The following is a 22,273-nucleotide window of genomic DNA, read 5'->3' as shown; positions in this document are numbered from 1 at the left end:
AACCGCTATTAGCGAGGATCTTACGTCTCTTAAAAAACGTTTGATATTTCAGGTATAGAGCTGCGCTTACGCATCCGCACCTTATACGCACCCTCGGAGGCTCCAAAGTGGATTCATTTGTTTTAGGGCCTCGAGAGATAAGATTCCACCTTTCAGATAACCCTTTCAAAGTTTCCGAGGAAAAATATATCCGTTCCTTAAAAATCTCCGGGAGGTCGACGGACCAGCTGGGGCGGAGGATCGTGGAAATAACAGAGCTGAAAAAGGCCGGGGGAGTCGTGTATAGCTCGTACGTTTCTAGGGAGGACTTTTTTCAGGTCAGAATCTACCCAGATTCATCGGTGCATTTGAGAAATAGGTCCTGGATGAGCGAGACGACGCACGGAACCGAAGAGGAGAGTATAACGGGGCTCGAATTTCACAGGGGTGGACAACTTTCTGTAACTCGAGACGAGTAAATATTGAATTTCTTTTTCAAAATTAATGAGGATAGTGCTTCTGAAGAAAAATGAAGAATTCCTCTCGGTAGAAAATTTATGTACAATACATACCTATTACATACCTTATTGTATAGTGAACTCTATATTTCCGTTTTATTTAAATATTTCACCACCACCGCCCCCGCCCCTCGGGGCCGGGGGGGCTCGGAATCGTTCTCCGAGTTGAAATTATTCGAGGAAATACAAACCCCTCCGACATTAAAAGAATCGCAGGGAATTATTAAAACTATCATTCGATCCCCGCGAGCTCTGGATCTACAATTCGAAATAATTTTCTAAACCCGGTGCTTCGTTCTCAAAAATTTAATAAGCTTTGAAAAGGACGTTAATCAAAGATAAAAAGAGTGACAGGCGGTTGCTTCAACCGCGTAGGAATGTTGAAAAGCATTTCCTCGTAGGAGGTTTTTAGTTAGGGGTGAGTTGGCGGTGATTTCCTGCAACACGTTGCCCCGACACGGCGTCTTCGACGATTGGCGTTTCTCCGAGTGGATGCCGAGATGCCGAACAACCGTACAAGAGTTTACTCTCAAGGAAGGCAAACACTAAATGGTATATATAAGGACGGAGAGCTCTTCGACTCGACTAACAATAAAAGATAAGATTAGTAGGCGTGGATAGCGCGGTCGCCACTGTGAGAAGAAGAAGTAGGAAGCCGGCAGACGCGGGCAGGTGCCAGGTAGACCCGGACTCCCCAACCTACGACGAAACAATTGGCTGGCAACTGACGAGCTAATTACTTTTTACATCTCGACCTGACGTATTTACGAAGACGCACGGTCAGCGAGTCGGACGTTCATTCCAGCGTCCAGCCGTCGCTTTCAAACGTCGTGGAAACCGTACCGAAAAACGACACGTGCAACTTGTGGCCGAAGGGACTCGCGTTCGACATCGATGCAACAACGACCACGCGAATCGCACCGCAGCCGAAGGACACAGGCTATTCCGGCATCGACCGCCTACTTGTCAACGCTGCTGTACGAAACTCGTCCCCGAAAGCATCCCTCCAGAAGAAGTATGCGGTTGATGGAAAAGGCGGTTTTTCTCCGGGTCTCCCATCGGGCCGGGACGGTTGGGAGGGCTGAAAATTCGAACCGTTCGAAAAAACGCATCGGAGAAGGGCTGTGCGCGTCTTGGACCCGAGACGACGATCACCCCCTGCTGGCAAACGGCTCGGATCCCTCGGGCGAGGGGGGGGGTGTGGGGGGTGTGGGGGGTGTGGGGGGTGTGGCCCGGTCCCGAGGCCCCGGGGAACCGGTGAACCGGGACCCTGCGATCCCTCAGCCCTCGAGGAGTCACTCCGAAACCTGCGGTCAGCCAGATACTGCATGGAGCCTCCGGGGCGGCGGGCCTTTCAACCGGGACCCCGCGAGAGCCGGAGGCTGTGTGGCGTTACGTTGGCCGAGGGTTATGCCGAGACGATCGTTGCACCACAGTTATTATAATGGGACGCGAGTAACTATGTTTAAAATACCGAATTATCGTTTGAGGTTTCGCCGCGACGGATCGCAGGGTCAAATCATCGCGAGGATAATTATGATTACGAGTCGCCGGTCCCGTGCGTTCGAATCTTCGCGTTCGAACCCCTGATGTACGTCATTAACTACGGACGATGCAAATTCGTATACCTGCAACGACGCCGTTGTGGATTCAACGTGGACGTCGGCCGTGTTTACTTTCACCGACCGCCGGACGCGGAGATCGTTGAAACCGTTGAGTTGTCGCCCGTTTTTCGCTCCGCGAAGCGGAAAAAAATTGGAATACCTCGATCGCCTTTTGCGATTATTTAGTCGTAGTTCAATTTAGTCGACGAGTCACGATCGCTTCTGTCCCGTGATCATAATACATCGGGATACGGCGAATCAGTCGATTTACGGTTTTCGCCCAGAATCGTGATTTTGTACAGTGTCGAACGAAACACCTGCGGCTAAACGCATATACGACAGGATGTGGCCGGCATCGCATATGATTAATGCTATTGTTCGAAAACAATAGGATTCGAATCGATGGAAATAAAGGACATTCCCAGACGCGACTGATTATTCGCTCACGAGTGAAATAATCGTCGAAGGACTCTCGTCGAAGGAGTAACGATTTCGCCACCCATCCGTCGTATCGATGAAGTGAAATTTCATCGAAAACCTGGACTCAAAAAATTGACGCCCAATTAATTTCGTCCCATTTTCAGCCAATTCGGAGGCGTACTGCACCTCCCCGACTACGGGCGAGCGGATTTACATCAATTGTCACTCGGTCGAAACCGCGGGCTATGGTTTGTTTTGGCGCAAATGCAACTAACGAGAGATGCGGCGGCGGCGTCGGCGGCGGCGGGGTGGAGCTGCACCGTAGCTAAACTTCCCGTTATTGAACTGTATCATTCGATTGTAAAATGTCGAGTATGATTATATGCGAGTGGTGGTATAACTCGTGTCGCGCACGAGGGCCGACGAAGTCAACTTCATTGAATTGTCACGGGCCCGACGCTAAATCCCACCCCCGGACGTAGATCGATGCCAGATTTCCAACGCGGTGGGTCTAGGCGCTGGTCCTTCGTCGCCTCCCGTCTCGCCACGTGACGTCACGTATGGCAAACGCGACGTGATACGCCGACGCCCGTCTACGGTCAAATTTGTATTATTAATGAATTTGTTTGCAGTGCCTGCAGCTGGATAGTCAATATTTATTTATCCGGGCAAGTGTTGCGTCAACAACGCGTACGCTTCATTTCACCACATCGGCGGGAGCGGAGCGGAGCTCGGAAGGCATCGACGCCAGGTATTTCGCCGGTACGGATGCGAACGCTAGCCAACGAACGGCCTGCAGCGCACGTGAACGTAGACAAAAAAAACAACAACAACAAAACAAAAAGACAAAAATCACGCGCACCGAAATAAATAAACACGCGTGCGAAGCGCGTCCGTTAGTCCGACTTCCAGTGAAATAACCGAATTCCAGCCGCTGCCTTTCCGAGTCGCTGCGACATCGTTCCCAGCCTACGACTTAATCTCCAGTCACACGCGCTCGTGTTAATAGAAGATCAGCGGCCAGCGCTCGAGCCTCGGGCGATTTATGTAGCTGCCGCGAATCGCGACGATAATTTACCGCGGTTCTCGATCACGCGGTAAATCGAGTGCCCGAACGCGTTGCACGGTGGCTGTATCATGATCTTTGCGAAGGGAAACGTACGCACGCTAGAGAGATGCGTGAACGGACGTGATATTACAGAATTTCTCCGAAGCCGTCTCGAGCGCGAAGAGTGCGGTACGCGGTACCCCGACGCTCTCCACTTTCGACAAATACGCGATAGACCGATGGAATATGAAAATGAGGCAATACCCGTTTAGTGGTAGGTATCGCCCGTCGGACGAAAACAAATATTGTCTCAGCGATCGGGGAAAAGTGGTTGCTGACAAGAATTCGAAAAGTGAAAGACTGGCGTCGGGTATGTGCACCACCTCAGCGAGGTACGCGGTGCTCCGAGAGACCAACTCCGAAGTCAAACAATCGAATCCAAATCGGATTCGCGCCGTGCGTCAACGACAATCAAAATCGCATCGACAGTACGCCGTAATCGCGCGAGCGAACGCGCGAAAATGAAAATCATTCCACGACACGATCCTTACGGTAATACCCCGGGGGAGAAATTATCGGGGATGCCGCGTAAGGTGGAACAAAATGATCCGGTCGGCCGCTGCACACGCTGCGTTCCCGCAGCCTCGCGTGGAAAGTCGAAAAGCCAGCGAGCCGCCAAACCGAGGCCGTCCAAGATCTTGAATATTCACTGGAAAGTTCTCGCTGCGGGTCCGTCGTTCGAAGGCACGCACAGCATCCCAGAGGGTCCACCGGGGTATTCCCTCGCCCCGACGTTACCGCGCGTCCTCCGAACTCCCCCCCCCCCGTGCACCGCCACGTCCCCCTGGCCCCGTGGGCCGTGCCCCTCTCCTCTTGCCGCCACGCTTTCCTGCCCTGCCTGCCTGTAGGTTCAGTTGGCTTCAGTTACCCGCGGCGGACGCGTGCGTTAACATCGTCCGAGGGTAGTTCTTCGCTGCTGAACGTGCCTTGGTGGGCCGCGCTAAGGGTTGCCGCGAGGAGAGCGAACTTTCATCCTAATATGAGCGATTTTCACGTTGTGCTTCGCGTCCCCATTCATGGGAATTCCGATTGAGGATGATTTCCGCATTTTCAACATGAACGGTCGGTCGAAATTTCAAGGTGCATCTCGACCCGTCCAGCCCTTCGTGAAGAAGTGAGCCCTTCGCAACTATTACCTCTTCGTTCCGGACTGCAAAAAGCCTTCCGAAGGGGGGTTTGGTGAAAGATGACCGAGTCAAACGACCCGCGATGTGCTTGATTACGCGAAAGATGAGGCAGTGCGGTGACGATGATTTTGCTCTGAGTAACTGCTCGATGATGTGGTAGGAGAGTATTATATCGGTTAGAACGCGGAGGTGCGAGGGTTTCGTATACTGTGAATGTGGAAGTATCGGTGCAGTGTTATTTGAGTTGCAATGCTTTTCAATGGATACTGTTAGCCACCGGAACAGCTTCTGTAAGTAATTCCACTGGAAACACAGTGTACATATTTTTTTTCTACAATCTCGTGAAAGCCGACTGTCCACATTCACCCGGCTGTGCGGTGTCGCGGCGTTTCTACCGCGACGTAGGAGCTGCGCCTTACTTTTATCCGCCACTCCGTCCACGGCTAATCGTAAGTTTCGGGGATCTCGGCGCACTCCGAAGAACAAAGACAGTCGCTTCCAATAAAACCCCGATGTATAATCGTTGGTCCCTAATTCGTGTTCTCGTTAGACGTGAACGGCGTGGGTCCATTCGCAATTACGACTAAGACGAAGCTGTCGGTAACTCTGTTCATTAACGAACAAATATTATCACAACTCGGAGCCTCCGGCGATTAATTTGAAATTTCGGTCGAGGAGGACGCGCTGCCTCGAGCATCGACTCGTTTTCTCCGACGTACGGCATTCCGACATCACCGGGGATTTTACGACCCCGCGTCGCGCATCGACGCTATTATACGGTCGCGCGGATACGTCGGAGAATTTCGTCTCGTGCGTCTTCTTTATTTTGAATTCCCTGCGATTCGTGGCGGCCGTCGCGCGTCGCTTAGCGGCCAGGGGTGGAAAATATTTCGCTATCGGTCGTGCGAGCGGCAAACGCGTCGCGAAATGCGAAACGTGGCCCCGCACGGTGGACGAAGAATACCTCTACGCGCGGATAAATGGATTACGCGACACAGAGCGAGTACGTGCGAATAGCTTCTGGCGTAAAAGAAAAAGAAAAAGAAAAAAAACAAAAAAACAAAACTATCCAAGTATCTCATAAATCACAAAGAATAATTCCGCGGGCTTCGGTACCTCGGGCCACCGCTCGTAATCGTCGTTATACTCGACACCTCGCTGCCTATACCATTTCCATTGCGTAAGGGCTCGCTGCGCTAGGAATTCGAAGGCGATAGCACCATAGATTTCGCATAGGAGCGCACCGAGGGGTGCAGAGGTATGGAAACGGTGCCTTTGACCCCAGAAGCGTGCGGGCTTTGCAGCTCGTCTTTGTTTTATTTCATCTATAGTTTCAGCTTCGAAAAGAACAGTCGAAGGGACAAAGAGATAGGCTGACATACTGACTGACGGAAGCAATGGATAGTCTGACGGATAGAGAAACAGCACGCCTACACGCCCTACTACTCCTAAGAGCGTGCCAAACAGGAAATGCTTAGCACGTGATAGGCGTGCAAAGATGATGGGCGCGGTTGGGGAGAAGCTTTTTCCCGAACGATAGCCGAGGTTTTTATACCCTGCCGTTGAAAAACATGCGATGGAAATATTAATAATCAATGGAAAGATTTTGGAAAAAATATCGTACCGAACGCACGAGTGTTATAGGTACAGAGGACGGAGAGAACTCCGGTGGTGTAAATGTTCACCGGCGCATTTACAGGATATGCGATCGAGCTGTCTCTACTATACCGTCACTGGATGCGCCAGCGATCACATTCGCCAGAGCAGTAAATTTTTCATGGTTTTTTTTTTTTCTTTTTTCTTTTTTATGTACGAATACGTTCCCTCGGCATTTTTGCTTTCGGGAGATGTTGCCTCACGTGATCCGCCAGCGGATCGGAATATGTAGAGTTCAAAGTTGCAGGGTGGGTAGGGCCGACGGTGTACGTAGAGTCTGCGTTTCTGTGTACATACGTAGGTACGTAAGTGCAGCTTCCAAGGCACCTGGCAGATGCAGTGGTGGTGCCACATCTGCGGACTACCGTAGTAGACAGGAGGGATCGACCGTCCGTCGCGTCGGGGGTAGTCCGGCAGTTGCACCTTGTGAGGAGTCATGAGAACACGGTGCTACCTGCGTCCGTATGGAAGGTCGGATGACAGGGGAAACACCGAATGGTAGAATGGGCAATTTACAGTTGAATGGTTTCGTGCGGTTTCCATAATAAAATCTATCAATACACAGTCAAGAGCCTCGAGTGCTTCTTTTTTTCTTTCCTTTCGTTCTCTGTATCTTCCCATTGGTCGTCCAACCTTCATTTTTCTCTCCAACTACGACACTGTACACATGCACGCATGAGGGAAGAATCTTTCCTCCGATTTCAGACTCCGGTGGAGCCAGAAGATTGGAATATATTTCCATGAGAACGACGCGGTGTTGAGAGATATTTATCTACGTGCTTCAAATGATCCCATTGATCGCGTCCCTTGTACCAAATTTTTGCAGACGTCGAACGCAAAAATACACTCGAGTTTATCTCAAGTTCCGCTGCAGAGACGAGGAGGACGGCCCAGACTCTCCTCGGCGACGAACGACCCCGACTTCTTTATAATTGAAAACGAAAAGATCAGAGTCGAAATAATTTAAGTCGAGATAATCAGGCAACGAGACTTTCGTATTCGAATGCGGTGATGCACGCGGGAAATGAGCGTCCCTTTTTTTTTTCTCTCTCTTCGAAGTCGCCGATATTTCTCCATCCGAGGGAGGGTCGTGCGATTCGGACGATATCTCCCGGAGTTTCTTTCCGCTCGTCGTTTTTCACCCGCCATTTACCGGAACACGCGTTTCGGCGTTCGTACAATATCTTTCGGAGTTCTACCGTCTCGCCCGTTTGTCGGCATCGAGAGGGAGGGGATACTCTCATCAAAGTCAGCTGCAGCTCCGAAGTTATTCATGTACTCGTAGCCACGGCCATTCGAATACGTATACACATTTAATTATATCGGTACGGATATCTGTCGTGTATCGCACGAACGTTACACGTCCGTGTTACACGTAAAAACATCAAGGACCCTCGGAAGCCAGCGCGGCTCTTGCGAGTGTGGGATATCGTATGCTCGTGGCCGTTTCTCGCGATGCCTCCGCCGCGACATGTATACGTTAAACCCGTTCGCGTATGTCCGCGCTATTTCCGGGACGACGATCCTGTTCGCACCCAACCGATCCGGGATTAAAATACTTGTCAAATCTCTCCGTACGTCGGAGCGTTATTTTCCGCGCCGTTCGTGTGTACGCGACAATTTACAACGCGGTAGTCTTCCTCGCGAGCAGCAAAACCGTCCGGCGCGATTACGTCGGATGTATAGGGAGGCAGCGGTGCCCGACCGCAGGGAATCACGCGGACGAGGTGAGATAGGAACGGGTTACAGAAATTGTTTCCGATCCACGTCCGCTGAGGCATCGCGGCGCGCGCGTGTGTTTCGAGATTCAAGATTTAGACGTGCCGGCCCGGAGTGGTGAGATTTAAGGACACATCTGGGCGCATCTGGTCGTGACAACGTCGAAAATACGTTATCTTCGGGGAATCTGTTTGAAAAAGTGCGCTCGCTCGCGCCGGTGCGCAGGGAGCGCGTCGGGTGAATCTACGGTCCATAAAGACGCTGCGAACCCACAGCCCCGGCGCGGTTGACATGTTTATTTCGCCCGGTAATCTTCTCGGATTACGGAAAAAGGGAGGGAGCGAGAAAGACGAAATATACGCATCGGACGAATGGAAACGGAGTTAAAAACCGGTAGCCCGGTACCGGGGCGCGCAGCTGGGTGCCCGTTACGTCCCTTCGTTCTACCTGACTAGTCGCATGTATTGTTGCGTCGAAACCGGAGCCCTTCGAACCACGCGCAATTCAGATCTTGAATCGTTCGCCCGTCAATAAACACGCGCACACGCGTACGCACGTCCTACCCTCGACGTGTACGAACGGGCTTTTTCACTCCTCGAACCCTTCCGCGTTGCACAGACGTCGCGGTGCATTTATCGGCGTACGTCGTACAACGCGCAACGCCGCCGCTGGTTCGAGGAGTGGAGAAAAATCCTTGGCCATCTAATCGCTAAATGCAGCGGATGATCGCGAGCTGCGCCAGCTCAATGGCTCCGCGGGTATCCCGCGCTGCGCGTACGCCCTCTTTTTTTCTGTTTCCTTTTTTTTTCTCTCGTCTCCTTTATTTTGGCTCGTAGGCACACACGAGTCAGCTGACCATTCGAGTCAAACACGCTGTGAAATGCGGTACAACTAACACACAGCGCTCCGGGGATTCGAGAATATTTCTATAAGCTTCTCTGAGCGCGTAATGCAACCGCGAACCGTTTATAAATTGAATTTTAATCCCGGATCAACGGCTTAAGCAATGGGGAATCTCTGTTGATGGGATGTTTCAGATCTTTTTCAGATTACCGCCGAAATTATGACGTTCCCGTTTATTACGCGTCAACCTGCAACTTGGCATTTTACCGGCGTGTACATGTATGGGTAACGGTACGTAAAAATACCGTCGGTTTTGTTACCGCCGAACCGATCCTGGCTTCGAGTAATTTCCTATTTAACGAGAAGCCGTTCGGAAAATTTTTCAAGGTTGTTCGATGTCTCCACTTTTGAGATCCGTAATATCCGTAGCTACTGTCGAACTGACGAAACCTTCGCTCCGCAGAGAGCGAGAGTGACTCGTCGATAGGAGGTACGTGAGAGATTAGAGTTAAAACTTCCAACTCTACGGTAAAACTTGACTTTCTCGCGCGGGGGATTATGTAATACCTTGAATTTAGATTTTCCGAGGCATGTTTCGGGAGGGATTGCGAAGCAATGGTGCTTGGCTTCGATGCGACTTCCAAATTTGTTCGAAACGGAGTTTTCAAATTTATAAGGGCTTTGGAGTCCCGGGAGAGACCTGGAATGTTCAACTCGTTAATTACCCTCTAATTTTCGAATACTCCCAAAAAGTACTTGTCAGACGTCGCGACGTCTGCGTTTTCGGGATCGGAACAGTCGTTACGCGGAGAAAAAAAAAAAAAAAAAGACTACCGACTACCCCTGTACACAGTTCCTACTTCCGCGGGAAAAATTCCTGCCCAGGTTTGCGGCCGATCCGATTCTGAGCGAAGCGAGAATCGCGGCGTACGTTACGACCGGGCATGTCGGGGGAAACGGGCGAAATAATTTAAATATATATCTGGGGGTACGGCCAGCTGTCGCACACCGTACGAACCGACCGTACGGATATTCAATCAACCCGAAATATTCCGTACGCTCACCACCGCGACGACGACGACGACGACGAGATCTGCTCCACTTCTACGGTTGAAGGGTCACCTTCTCCGATCGTCGTTCTTTGGATCGATATCGGCAATTAGCCATGTTCTTTTTTTTTCTGTTACAGATATCGACGGTTAACCTCGTGGACGCGCCGCGTCGGATCCTGCGATTCACCGAGAAGACGGTGTCAAAGTTTATCTCAAAGTGTTCGAGTGACCAGTTATCTGTACACGATGTTGTAGTGGAGTGCGTTCTGGTGTTCTCGGTGTTCGTTCGGTCTGCTATATTCACTCGATAGTCGAACCAAAAAATGTACGAATGACAACGCGGAAGCTTGCCAACATGAAGCCCAGATTGTGCGCATTTTTCCTGGTGTTCTACCTCGTGCTGCCGGGCGTTCGTCCGTTCAGCTCCATCGAAGGTGAGTGGCAACGGAGGTTCGGACTTCCCGAAAATTTTTTCGTCCCGTACGAATTTTCTTCGCTCTCTTCGGCGCGCGACCATTGTGCGGAGAGGGTGCGCGAGAGAAAGAGGTGCGCGCACGCCCGTAACTAATGACGATCGGCGAACTAGTGCCGAAACGAAGACAGCGATTAATCAGCTGCCGGTTCATTTATATTTAGCTGCTACTTTACGTTTCATAAGCCGTCGTACAAAGTCTCGAAAAGTTCCGCGAGAGATCCGTTACTTTTATACATGATTCGTCTTCGTTCTCTGTCACAAACTGTATACAACCGTCAGACCTTATCCTTTAATTTCCTAAGTCGATCTATTTCCAAGCCACCTCTGGAATCATCTCCGGTCCCCGCGGTGCGGCTACACTTCAAACACTTCGACCGACGGGCTACCCTCTTATATTTGCGAAATGTCCGTCTCTTCCTAATTTATACCACCTCGGTGATTAATAGCTCTCCGGAGATTTTCTCGCACGCCTCGAGTTCCGCCCCGTGTACGCGAGATCGGCGGCGCATCGCAACAGCGCCGCGGACCCTACGCGTACATCGCGCCGATTTCGAATCGAATTTTCCCGCCACCTCGACGTCTTCGGATCGCTCGATTATTTACCCTCTTCGATGCGAACGGGGTGAACCGCGGTGGAATCGAAGATCCGCTGGAAATCGGGGGCGAGAAAAGAAATGGCGCGTTCACGCGTTATAATGGATCGTATGTAGAGTGTGTCCGGCACGGTTCGTGCGCCGCTGCCGTTGGTTCGCCTGTCGTGCTCGTGGACCGCGATGATCGATCACTGTTTTGAGCTGGTTTCAAAGCGACGCTGGCAAATGAGAAATAGTCGGGAATCGACTAATTATTATTATCGTGCTTCGGTGATGAATGGCTCTGCCTTTCTCGGCGAAAGGCGGGGCCGCGTATTATCGTAGTTACTTCTCAAGGTTATTCGGGTCCCATTTCGACTCTTTCTCTCGCATTTGCCTAACTACGTGTATCCGAAATTTTGAAAGCTGGTTGTACTATGTAACTCCGGTTCCGCCATTATCTCCGTTTATCCGCAACAATATTTCACCGCGGGGGGGGGGGGGGGGGGGGGGTCGACCAATCTCCTGCGGATAATTGCAGACTTCCCCCCCCCCCCCCCCCCCCCCCCGTTTCAACGGTGTGAGTTGATATTTTATCGGAGCAGTATGATCCGATGCATTACCGCATGAATTGACGGTATAATAGAATCGGCGAAAGTTGGCGAACGCCCGTTTTATCCGGTTCGTTTTTACCCGGGGTATTTTCAATCGATCCGGTTACGGTCTATACGCATATTAGAGTCGAAAGTACTTTCGAACAATTCCAGTGCGGACGAATGATATTTCAGCAGTATGTAGCAAAGTACGATAACGATTTAATACCAGTCTTTACGGGGGCAAACAGCCCCTTTTGTGACGTCGCATTAATTAAACCTATACTGTTTCACGAGGGCGTCGTACGAATTCATAAAATCCGTGACGAGAGTAAATCAATGATTCTCAATTGCGCGGCTGTGCCGGGGGTTCGCGCGGAGATTCATATTTGATTTGGAATTGGACCCGCGAGATTTCAGTTACGGCTGATTTTTATTCGACCGATTTGGTTTTTTTTTTTTTCCTCTCCTCCGCTATCAAGAACCAAGAGGTAGAAATAGCAGCGGGATAGCAGCGGGCGCACGATTGCCGTAATATCGATATCGAATCGCGCCAGGCGTACTCCGGGGGTTAGGCATGACTGGTCTGTATCTGATTCTATTATTCGCTTAATTACATGGCTTAGCGTACATCGTGGCGGTTATGGCGCAAACGTTTCGCGCTATCTTCATCGTTTCCGTAGGCTCCTCGCGGAGATGCCGTCCGAACGCGGGTATATAGTATGAGGTATACGCGCGGAGTCTGCCCTCCGTGTGTACGAGTCAAATAATCGCGATAATTAATCTTCTCCCGGCAATTGTTCACCGCAATGCGACGGCCGATCGTATCGAACGGCGATACAACATTGATACGCTAATTAAAGGGCGCGATTTTCAATGAGCAACCGTACCGCGAAGAAAGTCTCGTATCTGAAATCCACGGGCATACCGCACGGCTAAATTCCCCCCCGAGATAAAATCACTTCCATTAATTGAGGATGATGATGTAAGTTGGCCGTGCGTATATTTCAAGCCGAGGAGAACGTCGTGTAGCCGCGGATCACATTTTACTCCGGAGATACCGGAGCGCCGCAGCCGACTCCCGCCGCAATTAATGGTATCCTTCGCGAAACCTGACCCTGAACATTCGCGTATAAATTCAAAGTCGAGGCACATGTAGTCTGGCGAGGTACTTGAACCGATCGCCCCGGAGAAAGTCCAGAGACCCTCTTTCAATCGCGTAATTCTTCGAGAGAATAAGCGTCGGCGATACGAAATAAAAATGAAGAAAAAAAAGAAGAAGAAAAACGTCGACGAGGATAATCCGAGGACAAAGAGAGGCGAGTAATTGCGAAGAGTCATCTCCTTTTTTTCGACGTTATCGACGGCGCCCGCGTTGAACATAAGCAAAATCGACGATGAATCCGATTTTCACGGTCGATCGCACCCCGTGAACCAGATTAGTGCGGCGTGCGCTACAAATTGTTATATATTATTATATACATATATCTACGGTCACTCGGCGTTCCGCCTCGGCGTTTTACGTTTCGTTTATCGTCGAACGCTCTCTGGATAACCGCGGTGCAGAAGGGACTCGAAGATTACGAGCGGGAGCTGGCGAAGCGACTTTACAAATATCCCTATCGAGCATCGACCATCTTCGACGCCCTGAGATCGGAGCATAAATCTTCGTTCGTTGATTGATTTTTTCAAAACTATTCTTCTGACTCGTAGCACCAGATCTTGCTGCCTCATTTCGATCTCTAGGGAAGATACGTTTTTTTTTCCCAACATCTGCAGTTTCACCTATTTTTGATTTAGCTTCCTCATGCAATCCAAATTGAGCGAGACCTTTGGAGACGTCGGAAAGTAGGCTCGAATTGATCTTTGAATAAAAAAGAAGAGAGCAGCGCTAGGTGTTAAGCATGCTAGAAGAACTAACTAGCTCTCGTCTCTCTTTCTGCTCTCGTTCCTCGTCTCATTCGGTCACCGGGACCCCGATTGTTCCGGCTGTTTGCCTCCTATGCGGTACGATGTAATTTCGTTAATTGAGAGGCGACGTGTGCGGTCCGCAGTCCCGAGTTGTTTTCGTATACTCTAGATGTACTCTAAACGCTATCGGCTATCCGCTATTTGTTGTCCCGGCCCCTCGACTTCGTTCGCTCCGTATACCCGTAACTCCAATACCGACTCATCTGCGGTCAACGTACTGAAAGCGACTAATGAGACGGATATGCCCATCCGAGCTAACAAGAAGTCATAGCGGGTAGATCGCGGAGCGCGCACAAGCGGCGGCCTCCAGGTGTGGGTGTGACTCCGCCTTTGGATGTATGGGACTTGTACTAATCCGTGATAATATGTCGGTCAACGTTTGGACGTCCGTCCGTCCGTTCGTGCGAGGTCTGATCTTAACTCGTCGAACTCGACGTCGACGAAGACGAGCGCTCCTTCGCGGAATAATAATTGGGCCGCGGGAAAACGCGTGATCATATTTCTCAACGACGTCTCTCCGTTTCTCTATAATTACAGAAGCCGAAGACGGCGGCGAAGACGAGGAATCCTACATTCTCGAGGAGGACGACATGCCGTCGGCGACGATCGCTACGGACGCCGAACTGATATCGGGCGGTAGCGACTCTCTACCGGTCTTCCTCGCGGAACCGCTGGACTCTTTTGTCGTCAAGAGCAAGCCGGCAACTCTTCATTGCAGGGCAGCGAAGGCGTTGGAATTGTATTTCATTTGCAACAAAGAGCGAGCAGTCGGCTCGCAGCAGTCGGAGTTCGTCGATCCCCATACCGGGACGAGGATCGTCGAGGCGGAGCTGAATGTGACCAGGAACCAGGTGGAGGAATACTTCGGCCAGGAGAAGTTCAAATGCGAATGCATCGCCTGGGCGAGCGCCGGTCAAATCAAAAGTCAACCGGCTACACTGGACGTGGCTTGTGAGTATCGAACGTACGCGATCGGTCGTCGTCAACAATCGAGTACTCGCCGAGAGTAAGAACGAGAGAATCGCACGTCCCGGAAAAAGAGAGAGACGGATCTCACGGGTTTGACGGCGAGGGCTCCGGTAGCCGTAATTACAATAATCCACTCGCGTCGGGTCGATTAAATTCAAGCGATGCTCTTACCTGCGGACGCGACACGGACGACTACGGGGAAACAGAGCGGCCATCGCGCTTTGCTCTTGTATCTAATCACAGTCATTAGCGTAATATTCTTGATGACGGGTCACCGGACCGCGTGCCGTGGCTTGCACAGTCATTTTGTAATCATTAAACGAGAGCCCTGCAATAAACCGATGGTAACGGCGCGATGACGACGCTGAAATGTTAATGCGTCGTTAGGCGCTTTGGTAAGCGGAACTGGATTTAGATAACCATCACAGATTCGAGTCAAGCGGTTCGGATTTTTAATGAGCGTCGCTTCTGACCGTTCGGATCGCCGGGTAAACCTGACCCCGCGATACAGTTTCGATTGGCCCCCTTCGCGACGGATTCGTCGATCATTTGTTTCAACGCTAATTGTAAGCCCGAATTCGGATTTCCTCCTATTTCAGATCTGAAGAAGCAGTTCGAGTCACCGCCTTATTCCGTTTCGGTTGAAGCAGGTCAAGGTACCGAAATCCGTTGCGTACCACCCGCGGGTGTACCGCCGCCTAGAGTTTATTGGCTCCGAAACGGAGTGACGTTGGACGCCCCTACGGATACTCTCCTCATATCCAGCGACGGCCACCTCCTTCTGGGTCAAGCGAAGCTGACCCACCAGGCGAATTATACCTGCGTGGCTGAGAACGTTGCCGCGAAGAGGGTCAGCGACCCTGCGAGCCTCACGGTTTACGGTAAGCGAGAGATCGCCTATTTTATCGTAGCTCCCCCCGACCTTCGTTTATGCCTCGAGTGGCAATTGTCTTCAATTCCGATTGCGATTTCGCTCGCGCGGACATCATGGCGGCACTCTTACGAAAGTGGCTCGACAAAGATTCGCGTCGGCAATTCCGGTGGTCAAAAACCACCCGAGTCTTTTTTTCTCGAGCACCGATATTTACGGAATCAATGATTTTCTGTGTGTTTCTAAAAAGTGAACGGTGGATGGTCATCGTGGTCGGCGTGGTCCGAGTGCAATTCCCGTTGCGGTAAGGGTGGTCAAAAAAGGACGAGAACGTGTACGAATCCCCTACCGATCAACGGAGGTGACTTCTGCAAAGGTCCTCCGGTCCAGACGAACGACTGCAACACCGCGTGTCCCGGTGAGTAACACTTTTTACGTCTCGTCGACGGCGATTGCGAAACTCGATTCTGGAATCAATGTCGCACGGGAGAGAGTTGATTCGAGAATTCGATAAACACGAGGTGAATCCTTCGCGAGTGACAATATTTGTTTTACCCCATGCATCACTATCGGAGCAGCTGGAGCGATAGAGGAATTCACAAATACCCTGGGTAAGTGGCCGAGTGTAATCGACGAGCGATTGCTTTAAGGACCAGCAAATTGGTTTGCCCATTATTTCGATACGGCCGAGCGATAAATAATGCGATTCGATTCGCGTGATAAAACTGTTCCCACGCCATGCAATACGATAATCACGGTATCTCGTTTCTCGAGGTCTACCGCACGGGCTTTCGGTCGATTTTGACCGATCGTCACGATAGGCAACCTTGTCACGAAACGCGGCAAGCAGATGACGCGATCCGCGTCGGGTACTCGACTCAAAGAGTTGGGCAACTCTCTCGCCGGTGAAAAAAAAAAAGGGAAAAAAAAAAGAAAAGAAAAGAAAAAATTTCGGAATATGATAATAGTCGAGTCAGCAGCAGCGATGAATGGAGGAACAGCCGTGCAGCGTGCGGCCTCGCCCACGCAACGAACATTACCAACGGGAGTCTATTGACGCGTCCCTTTTGTAGCCTACGTTTCTTATCATCATCGCGATCCATTGACTTCTACCGACAACATACACCTAGCTACGAAACTTTTCAGCCTTTAACAGCAGACATCGCTGAGCATTTTCTAAAGATTTGAAGCGACTTATTTTTCCTCTTTCTATGGAAATAAATTCCGGGTTTCTTTGAAGCAACGTCAGGTTCGGGTTATCCCGAATCCGTTGAGCACTTTGTACAGGAGATCGGGGAAAAAACCTACCGGTATTCCGAAGCGGAGAAATTCTAATGGGGAATTACTTGGAGTGAAGTGAAAAATTTTTCTCCCCAGCTGTAGACGGGAGGTGGTCGGCATGGTCCGCGTGGTCGGTTTGCGGGGGTGATTGCTCGCACACGAGAAGGAGATATTGCGACAATCCTCCACCAAGTCACGGAGGAAGGCCGTGTCAAGGCCGAGATATCAGCGCGGCGAACTGCACCGGTGGAATGTGCAACGGTGAGTTTTCCGCCACAACCGTCAAAACCAAACCTTTCGGGGCTCAAATTTCGACGGCGTCAAATTCTAGATTTTTTTTCCAAGTTCCAATTGCAATTCAGTGTTCTTTGAATCGCGCTGTACCCCCGGCGTTCGTTTCGAACTCGTTCCCTTCGCCGCTCTGCGTGATGGAGGAGTAAACATCGGTTGCATTTTATTTGTTTTCAGTCGGCAGTGCTAAAATCGGCGGCGCTCAGCTTGCGGAAGAAGGTAAGTCTCACGTCTGTCGCGAAGCGATGCGATTTTTCGCCGTGCCGACTACTTTGCTTTGTGGAATGTGAGAGCAACGCGTGTCCCGTGTACATAACGAGCGAAACGGGGTAAGACGAAACCGGGAACCTCGTGAACGCCGAGTGAATTATTCTCAGCGTTCGCGCATATACGCGATCAATTCAAACGGGAATGAAAAATCAGAGGACGGGAAACGAAACGAAATTTTTTCAACAAACAAAGTGATTCACGCTACTTTGAACAGATTGGGGGTAATTTTCTTCAACATTCAACGACCCGCGGGCTTACTTCGGTGCAGGTTTCGTGAGTTTTGTAAATAAGCGGGGGAAAGTCTGGCGCCCGCGGATGCACCAGGCGCGAGCCCGATGCTTGCTCAGCGCTGGTTGATATTTACTTTTAATTACAGGACTTGCTAATTATTTAAGCGACCTAATTGTAATGCGACCCTCTTTACAAATCCGTGAGATAGCGTACGCGATAAACTATTAATATACCGACTCCCTGTGCTCATCTTCAGCAATGTGTACAGCTGGGACTTTCGTTTCCACGGCGTTACGGAGTAATGAAGAAAGTCGCGTAATTTAAAGTCGCCGAATGGTCTGACCGACGAAACACCAAATCTGCTATCACATCGAGTTGTTTCACAGCCGAAGAGCGCGTCGCCGCCGTATCGGCATCGATCGACACGTTCATTCGCACTCACGGGGTACATTCACTCCAGCTTTCGGCAGTTTCGAGCTTTGTTGCGCGAAAAGGATGGAAAACTTTGCTGGAATAAGGTCCGTTTCTCGTTCCAACGTAGAGCGTAACTCTACGCGTGATAAGATCGATGGGGGGTAGCGAAGCAACGCGCCAGGGCTACTCAGATTCGTCGGGGTTCAACGTGGTAATAAAAGGAGCTCGGTTCCGCGAATGGTGAAAAACAACCGTGTTCGGTATCGAGTTTGAAAATGTCTTCGGAACCAATGGAACGCAACGATTCTCGTGCAGCTGGGTAACTTTGCGCCAAAGTTTCCCCATATCAGATAAGATCTGACCCACCCTTTATCGCTTTTCCGTAACATATGTACGCGCTGCCTTCCTACCGCGACCTATCGACCTATCGAGCCAACGGAGCGGAGTACGTTCTCTAGAGCAAACGTAAATGCAAACGACTGCCGTATTCTGTTATAGCCAGCAGCCAAATGGATGTCACCCTGTACGTCGGGCTCACGGTAGCCTGCCTCGTTATAGGAGGATTGGCCTTTTTCCTCGCCAGATTGCTGCGAAGAAAAGGTCGCGATCACTCTCTTTACTCTATGGCACGCAACGGTAAGTTTCGCGTGTTATTCCGCGTTAGTCGCGACGCGGCGGGCGACCATCGACCTTCGTTAAACCGGAATCACTTTTCGCCCTTGCAGACTTTCAGCCCGAATTTTTTCCTGATCAGGACAAAAAATTGAGCCTGCAACCCGACGTGACGGCGACCACGGTGCCGGCGTGCTACGAGTATCCCTTCGATCCGAAACTGTCCATGTCTAGGTCCCTCTCCGAGCATCACTACGACGTACCCCATCTTTCGATCGCCCCCCAGCCCTCCCCCATGTCGCCCACGCCTAGCACGTCCACCCAGGAGTCGTGCAGCGACAAGCAAATTCATTCGGACAGCGAGAACAGCGTGACAAGCTCCTATCCGTCGTCGGATTCGACGTACAACGTCGCCACGGACACCGTGAGGTTGCCCAAGCTGGAAACCGGAAACGTGGCCAGAGCGATCGTTAACACGCGCGGTGCTTTACTCGTACTTCCCGACGCCGGGATATCCATGTCCGTTCCCGAGGGTTCGGTGCCGAAATCTTTTCGCGAGGAGTTGTACCTCGCCGTTTTGAACGAGGATCGTTTCAGGCCCCGATTCCCCGGTGAGTATCTTCGACCGCGATCGGTCACATCGAAGTAGGATTATATCCTCGTTCCGTCGTCGTTCGTCTCCCCACCGCGGCGGCGTTATTTGGCCTAATTTTTCTTCAAATTTCCTCCCAGATGGTATAACTCAGTTGTCGGCGGTCGTAACTTGCGGGCCTTCGTTAGCGTCGTTTAACAAGCCCGTCATACTGCAGTTCGAACACTGCGCGATGCTTCACCCGAATACCTGGGAGTTTAGCGTTTGGGCGACCGACATCGATCTCGACAAAGTATCGAACGAACAGGTGATCTGGACGCGGGTACTGACGCTCGGTAACGAGACGATAAACACGCCACTCTTCACTCAGCTCGATCACGCCGAGGCTTTCATAGTCACGGAGCAATTGAAGGGCTACGTGTTGGCCGGGGAGAGCAGTCCCAACACCATAGCCACCAAGAGGCTGAGACTGGCGTTGTACGCCAGCCAGGGGAATCAGAGCTGTATCAGGGTTTACTTCGTCGAAGATACAAAGGCGGCGATGAAGATCATAGCCGACAGGGAGTCGCAAATAAGGGGGTACCTGCTCGACAAACCTCGAACGCTGCTCTACCAGGACAACGAGGAATCGCTGTGCATCAGTTTGGAGGAAGTCGGTAACGAGTGGCAGAGCAAATCGCCGACCGAGTACCAGGAGATATTGTTCAAGGACGTGTGGAACTGCGGAGAGAACGGTCAGCACGTGTCCTTCACTCTCGATGGCCCCTTCGGACCTTCGGCCTCGAGAAGTTACAAGCTGTTGATCTGCCAGGGAAATTCCGACGCCCGTCAGGTCTTCAGGATCGTCTACGACGGTGCGAAGCAACTCGTCTCCTCGGGAAGCGTAACCAGGCCACTGAGAGAAGTCACCGTGGTCAGCAGCGGACACGCGAACAACGCGACCACGGATTCGACAGCTTTGAGGCCGTTCAGGTTCACCAGGTCTCTGAGAAAGCAGTTGTGTCAGTGCTTGGATCCACCGAATGCCCTGGGAAACGACTGGAGGATGTTGGCGCAGAGACTTCAAGTCGATAGGTGAGTTCATTTTTTCTTTCTTCAGAACCATCAGACCCGATTGTTTCGAATGAAAATCCGAGGAAAGAATTTTACGTCAAAATTCGCGCTCGTTTGGCGTATATTTATGAGACGAAGCGCGTCCCCGCGGTACAGCTCTTCGAGTCTGGAGATCCTATCGAACCTGCGTGGGTTTCGAGTCACGGTCGCCGATCAATCGGACGAATCGCGACGGTTAACAATAGTTTCCGTTCCTCGTGTTTCAGGTACATAAACTATTTCGCTACCAAGGCCAGCCCTACGGAGCATATCTTGGATCTGTGGGAAGCGAGACATCGGGAGCCAACAGCAGTCACGGACTTATTGAATCATCTCAGAGTAATGGGTCGGACCGATGCCGCGACAATACTGGAGGCGCAACTCGGCCCGTGGTTGTAAGTGCTCATCGATTAAAGTGATAAACCTATTTCAGTGAGAGCAACTAAATCCTGTGAAATGACTCTACGAAGTTACATGTACGCTTATATACGACATTGAAACGCGTAGTCGTCCCCCGAGTGTTCCCAAATCAAAAAAAAAAAAAAAAAAAAGAAAGAAAAGAAAAGAATGTTCGAGATTTCGGTGTTCGAAGAAAAATAATAACGAAGATAATCAATGAATAAACGAACGAGTGAAACAAATGCGCGACGAACACTCTGTGAAAAGACGGTTGCACGGGTGTTATTTTATAACCAAGTGATATGTGATGGGAAAAAGACTACCGCACGGAAGAACTCTGGATTATCTTCTTTCCATGATAAATTGACAAGTAAGAATTTGAAACAAAAAAGCGAATGGTAATGAAAAATATAACGTTATAGATTTAACTGTACTTTAGAGCAGGTTTACACACGGTAATTTTTTTTTTTTTTTTGTCTTTTTTTTTTCAACGTGTATTATATAAGAACGTGAATCGAGGCTAAGCCCATAGAGACTCGATTTAAAACACTGCCTTAAATGTGCGTGATACAATACACACCGCTTGTACATGTATATAGACAAAAGTAATATACGATATTGGATATTACATAGTATTTCATTATTGTTATATTACTAATAGTAAAATCAAAACGATATGCGTAGGTTACAAGATGTTGTATAATCGAAATAAATAAGAATAGAGACAGAATGCATTTAGATGAAAAAATATTTACAGGAAATTGTTTGATTGATAAGAAAAAAAGAATTAATAAAATAAAATAAAATAAAAAAAAATGACGAATTATGAGAAGAAAAAGGACGTTGAATGAAATGATGACGACAAAATAAGAAAGATAAGAGAAAACAAATTTTAAAAAATTTATGAACACCAGCTACGATTAGGTATGGTGACAAATTATGATGGGCTTATGATCGAGTATAAATATATATTGTATCGACGAACGAGGATTGTTATATGGTTTGATGAACGTGCCAAAATTATTTGTTGATTCGCCGACGATCATTTTTTGACCTATCCCAGCGGATGGTTTAAATTTTTCACTACGGTATTATTGTCTTCTCTCTTTATTGAATCGGACGAAAGAATATTTCACACCGTTCGTAACATCGAGTGCGTGTATCCGAGCAAACTTGTCGAGATTTATCGTTTTGTTAAAAGTTTATCAAAAAAGACAAATGACGTGATTGTGTGTGTACGATATTAATTTAAACGACACAGTTTATCATTTAAAAGATTGTATATTTGTTACTTTCGACGAATAAAATATTCTTGTATACCTAAATTGCGAATATCAACGAGATGCTTCCTAAGAGCCCGATTGCTGATCCCGCACCTTTATAGTCGTACGATACCTATGAGGTAAGTTCGATTGATATTGACCACCGCAGCAGCGATTTAACCTTGTTCTATTCGTGCATAGTTCATTGTTCATACTCCGGTAGAACTCAATAAATGAAGATTTCAAATGTCATATTCATACTCCTCGTGTACGTGCGACACTCATTTTTAAGCGAAGCATCCCCGGTCGGTATTTACGGCGATTAACGCTCAACGCACTCCGGAGACCGGAT

At 49.9% G+C, this 22,273-nt stretch overlaps 1 protein-coding gene across 2 annotated transcripts; it reads left to right on the top strand.

The window, feature by feature from the left end:
• Nucleotides 1-4,481: 4,481 nt before the first annotated feature.
• On the top strand, nt 4,482-21,984 carry LOC105683033 (netrin receptor UNC5C). 2 transcript variants are annotated; one of them, XM_020850705.2, is made up of 12 exons: nt 4,482-5,046; nt 10,164-10,460; nt 14,175-14,588; nt 15,206-15,487; nt 15,728-15,895; nt 16,056-16,088; nt 16,855-17,019; nt 17,227-17,268; nt 18,463-18,600; nt 18,690-19,187; nt 19,309-20,242; nt 20,488-21,984. In XM_020850705.2, exons 2-12 carry the CDS (start codon nt 10,358-10,360, stop codon nt 20,657-20,659), a joined length of 2,949 nt encoding a protein of 982 aa, XP_020706364.2. In that variant the 5' UTR covers nt 4,482-5,046; nt 10,164-10,357; the 3' UTR covers nt 20,660-21,984. The 2 variants fall into 2 exon arrangements, with proteins under 2 accessions (XP_020706364.2, XP_012250743.2); XM_012395320.3 differs by lacking the exon at nt 16,056-16,088.
• The last annotated feature ends 289 nt before the right edge of the window (nt 21,985-22,273 follow it).

This window comes from Athalia rosae, chromosome 2 (genome assembly GCF_917208135.1).
Source record: "Athalia rosae chromosome 2, iyAthRosa1.1, whole genome shotgun sequence".
In the NCBI taxonomy this organism is placed as follows: Eukaryota; Metazoa; Arthropoda; class Insecta; order Hymenoptera; family Athaliidae; genus Athalia; species Athalia rosae.
The sequence above is the reverse complement of the archived record's forward strand: the minus strand, read 5'-3'. Positions and strand labels throughout refer to the sequence as shown.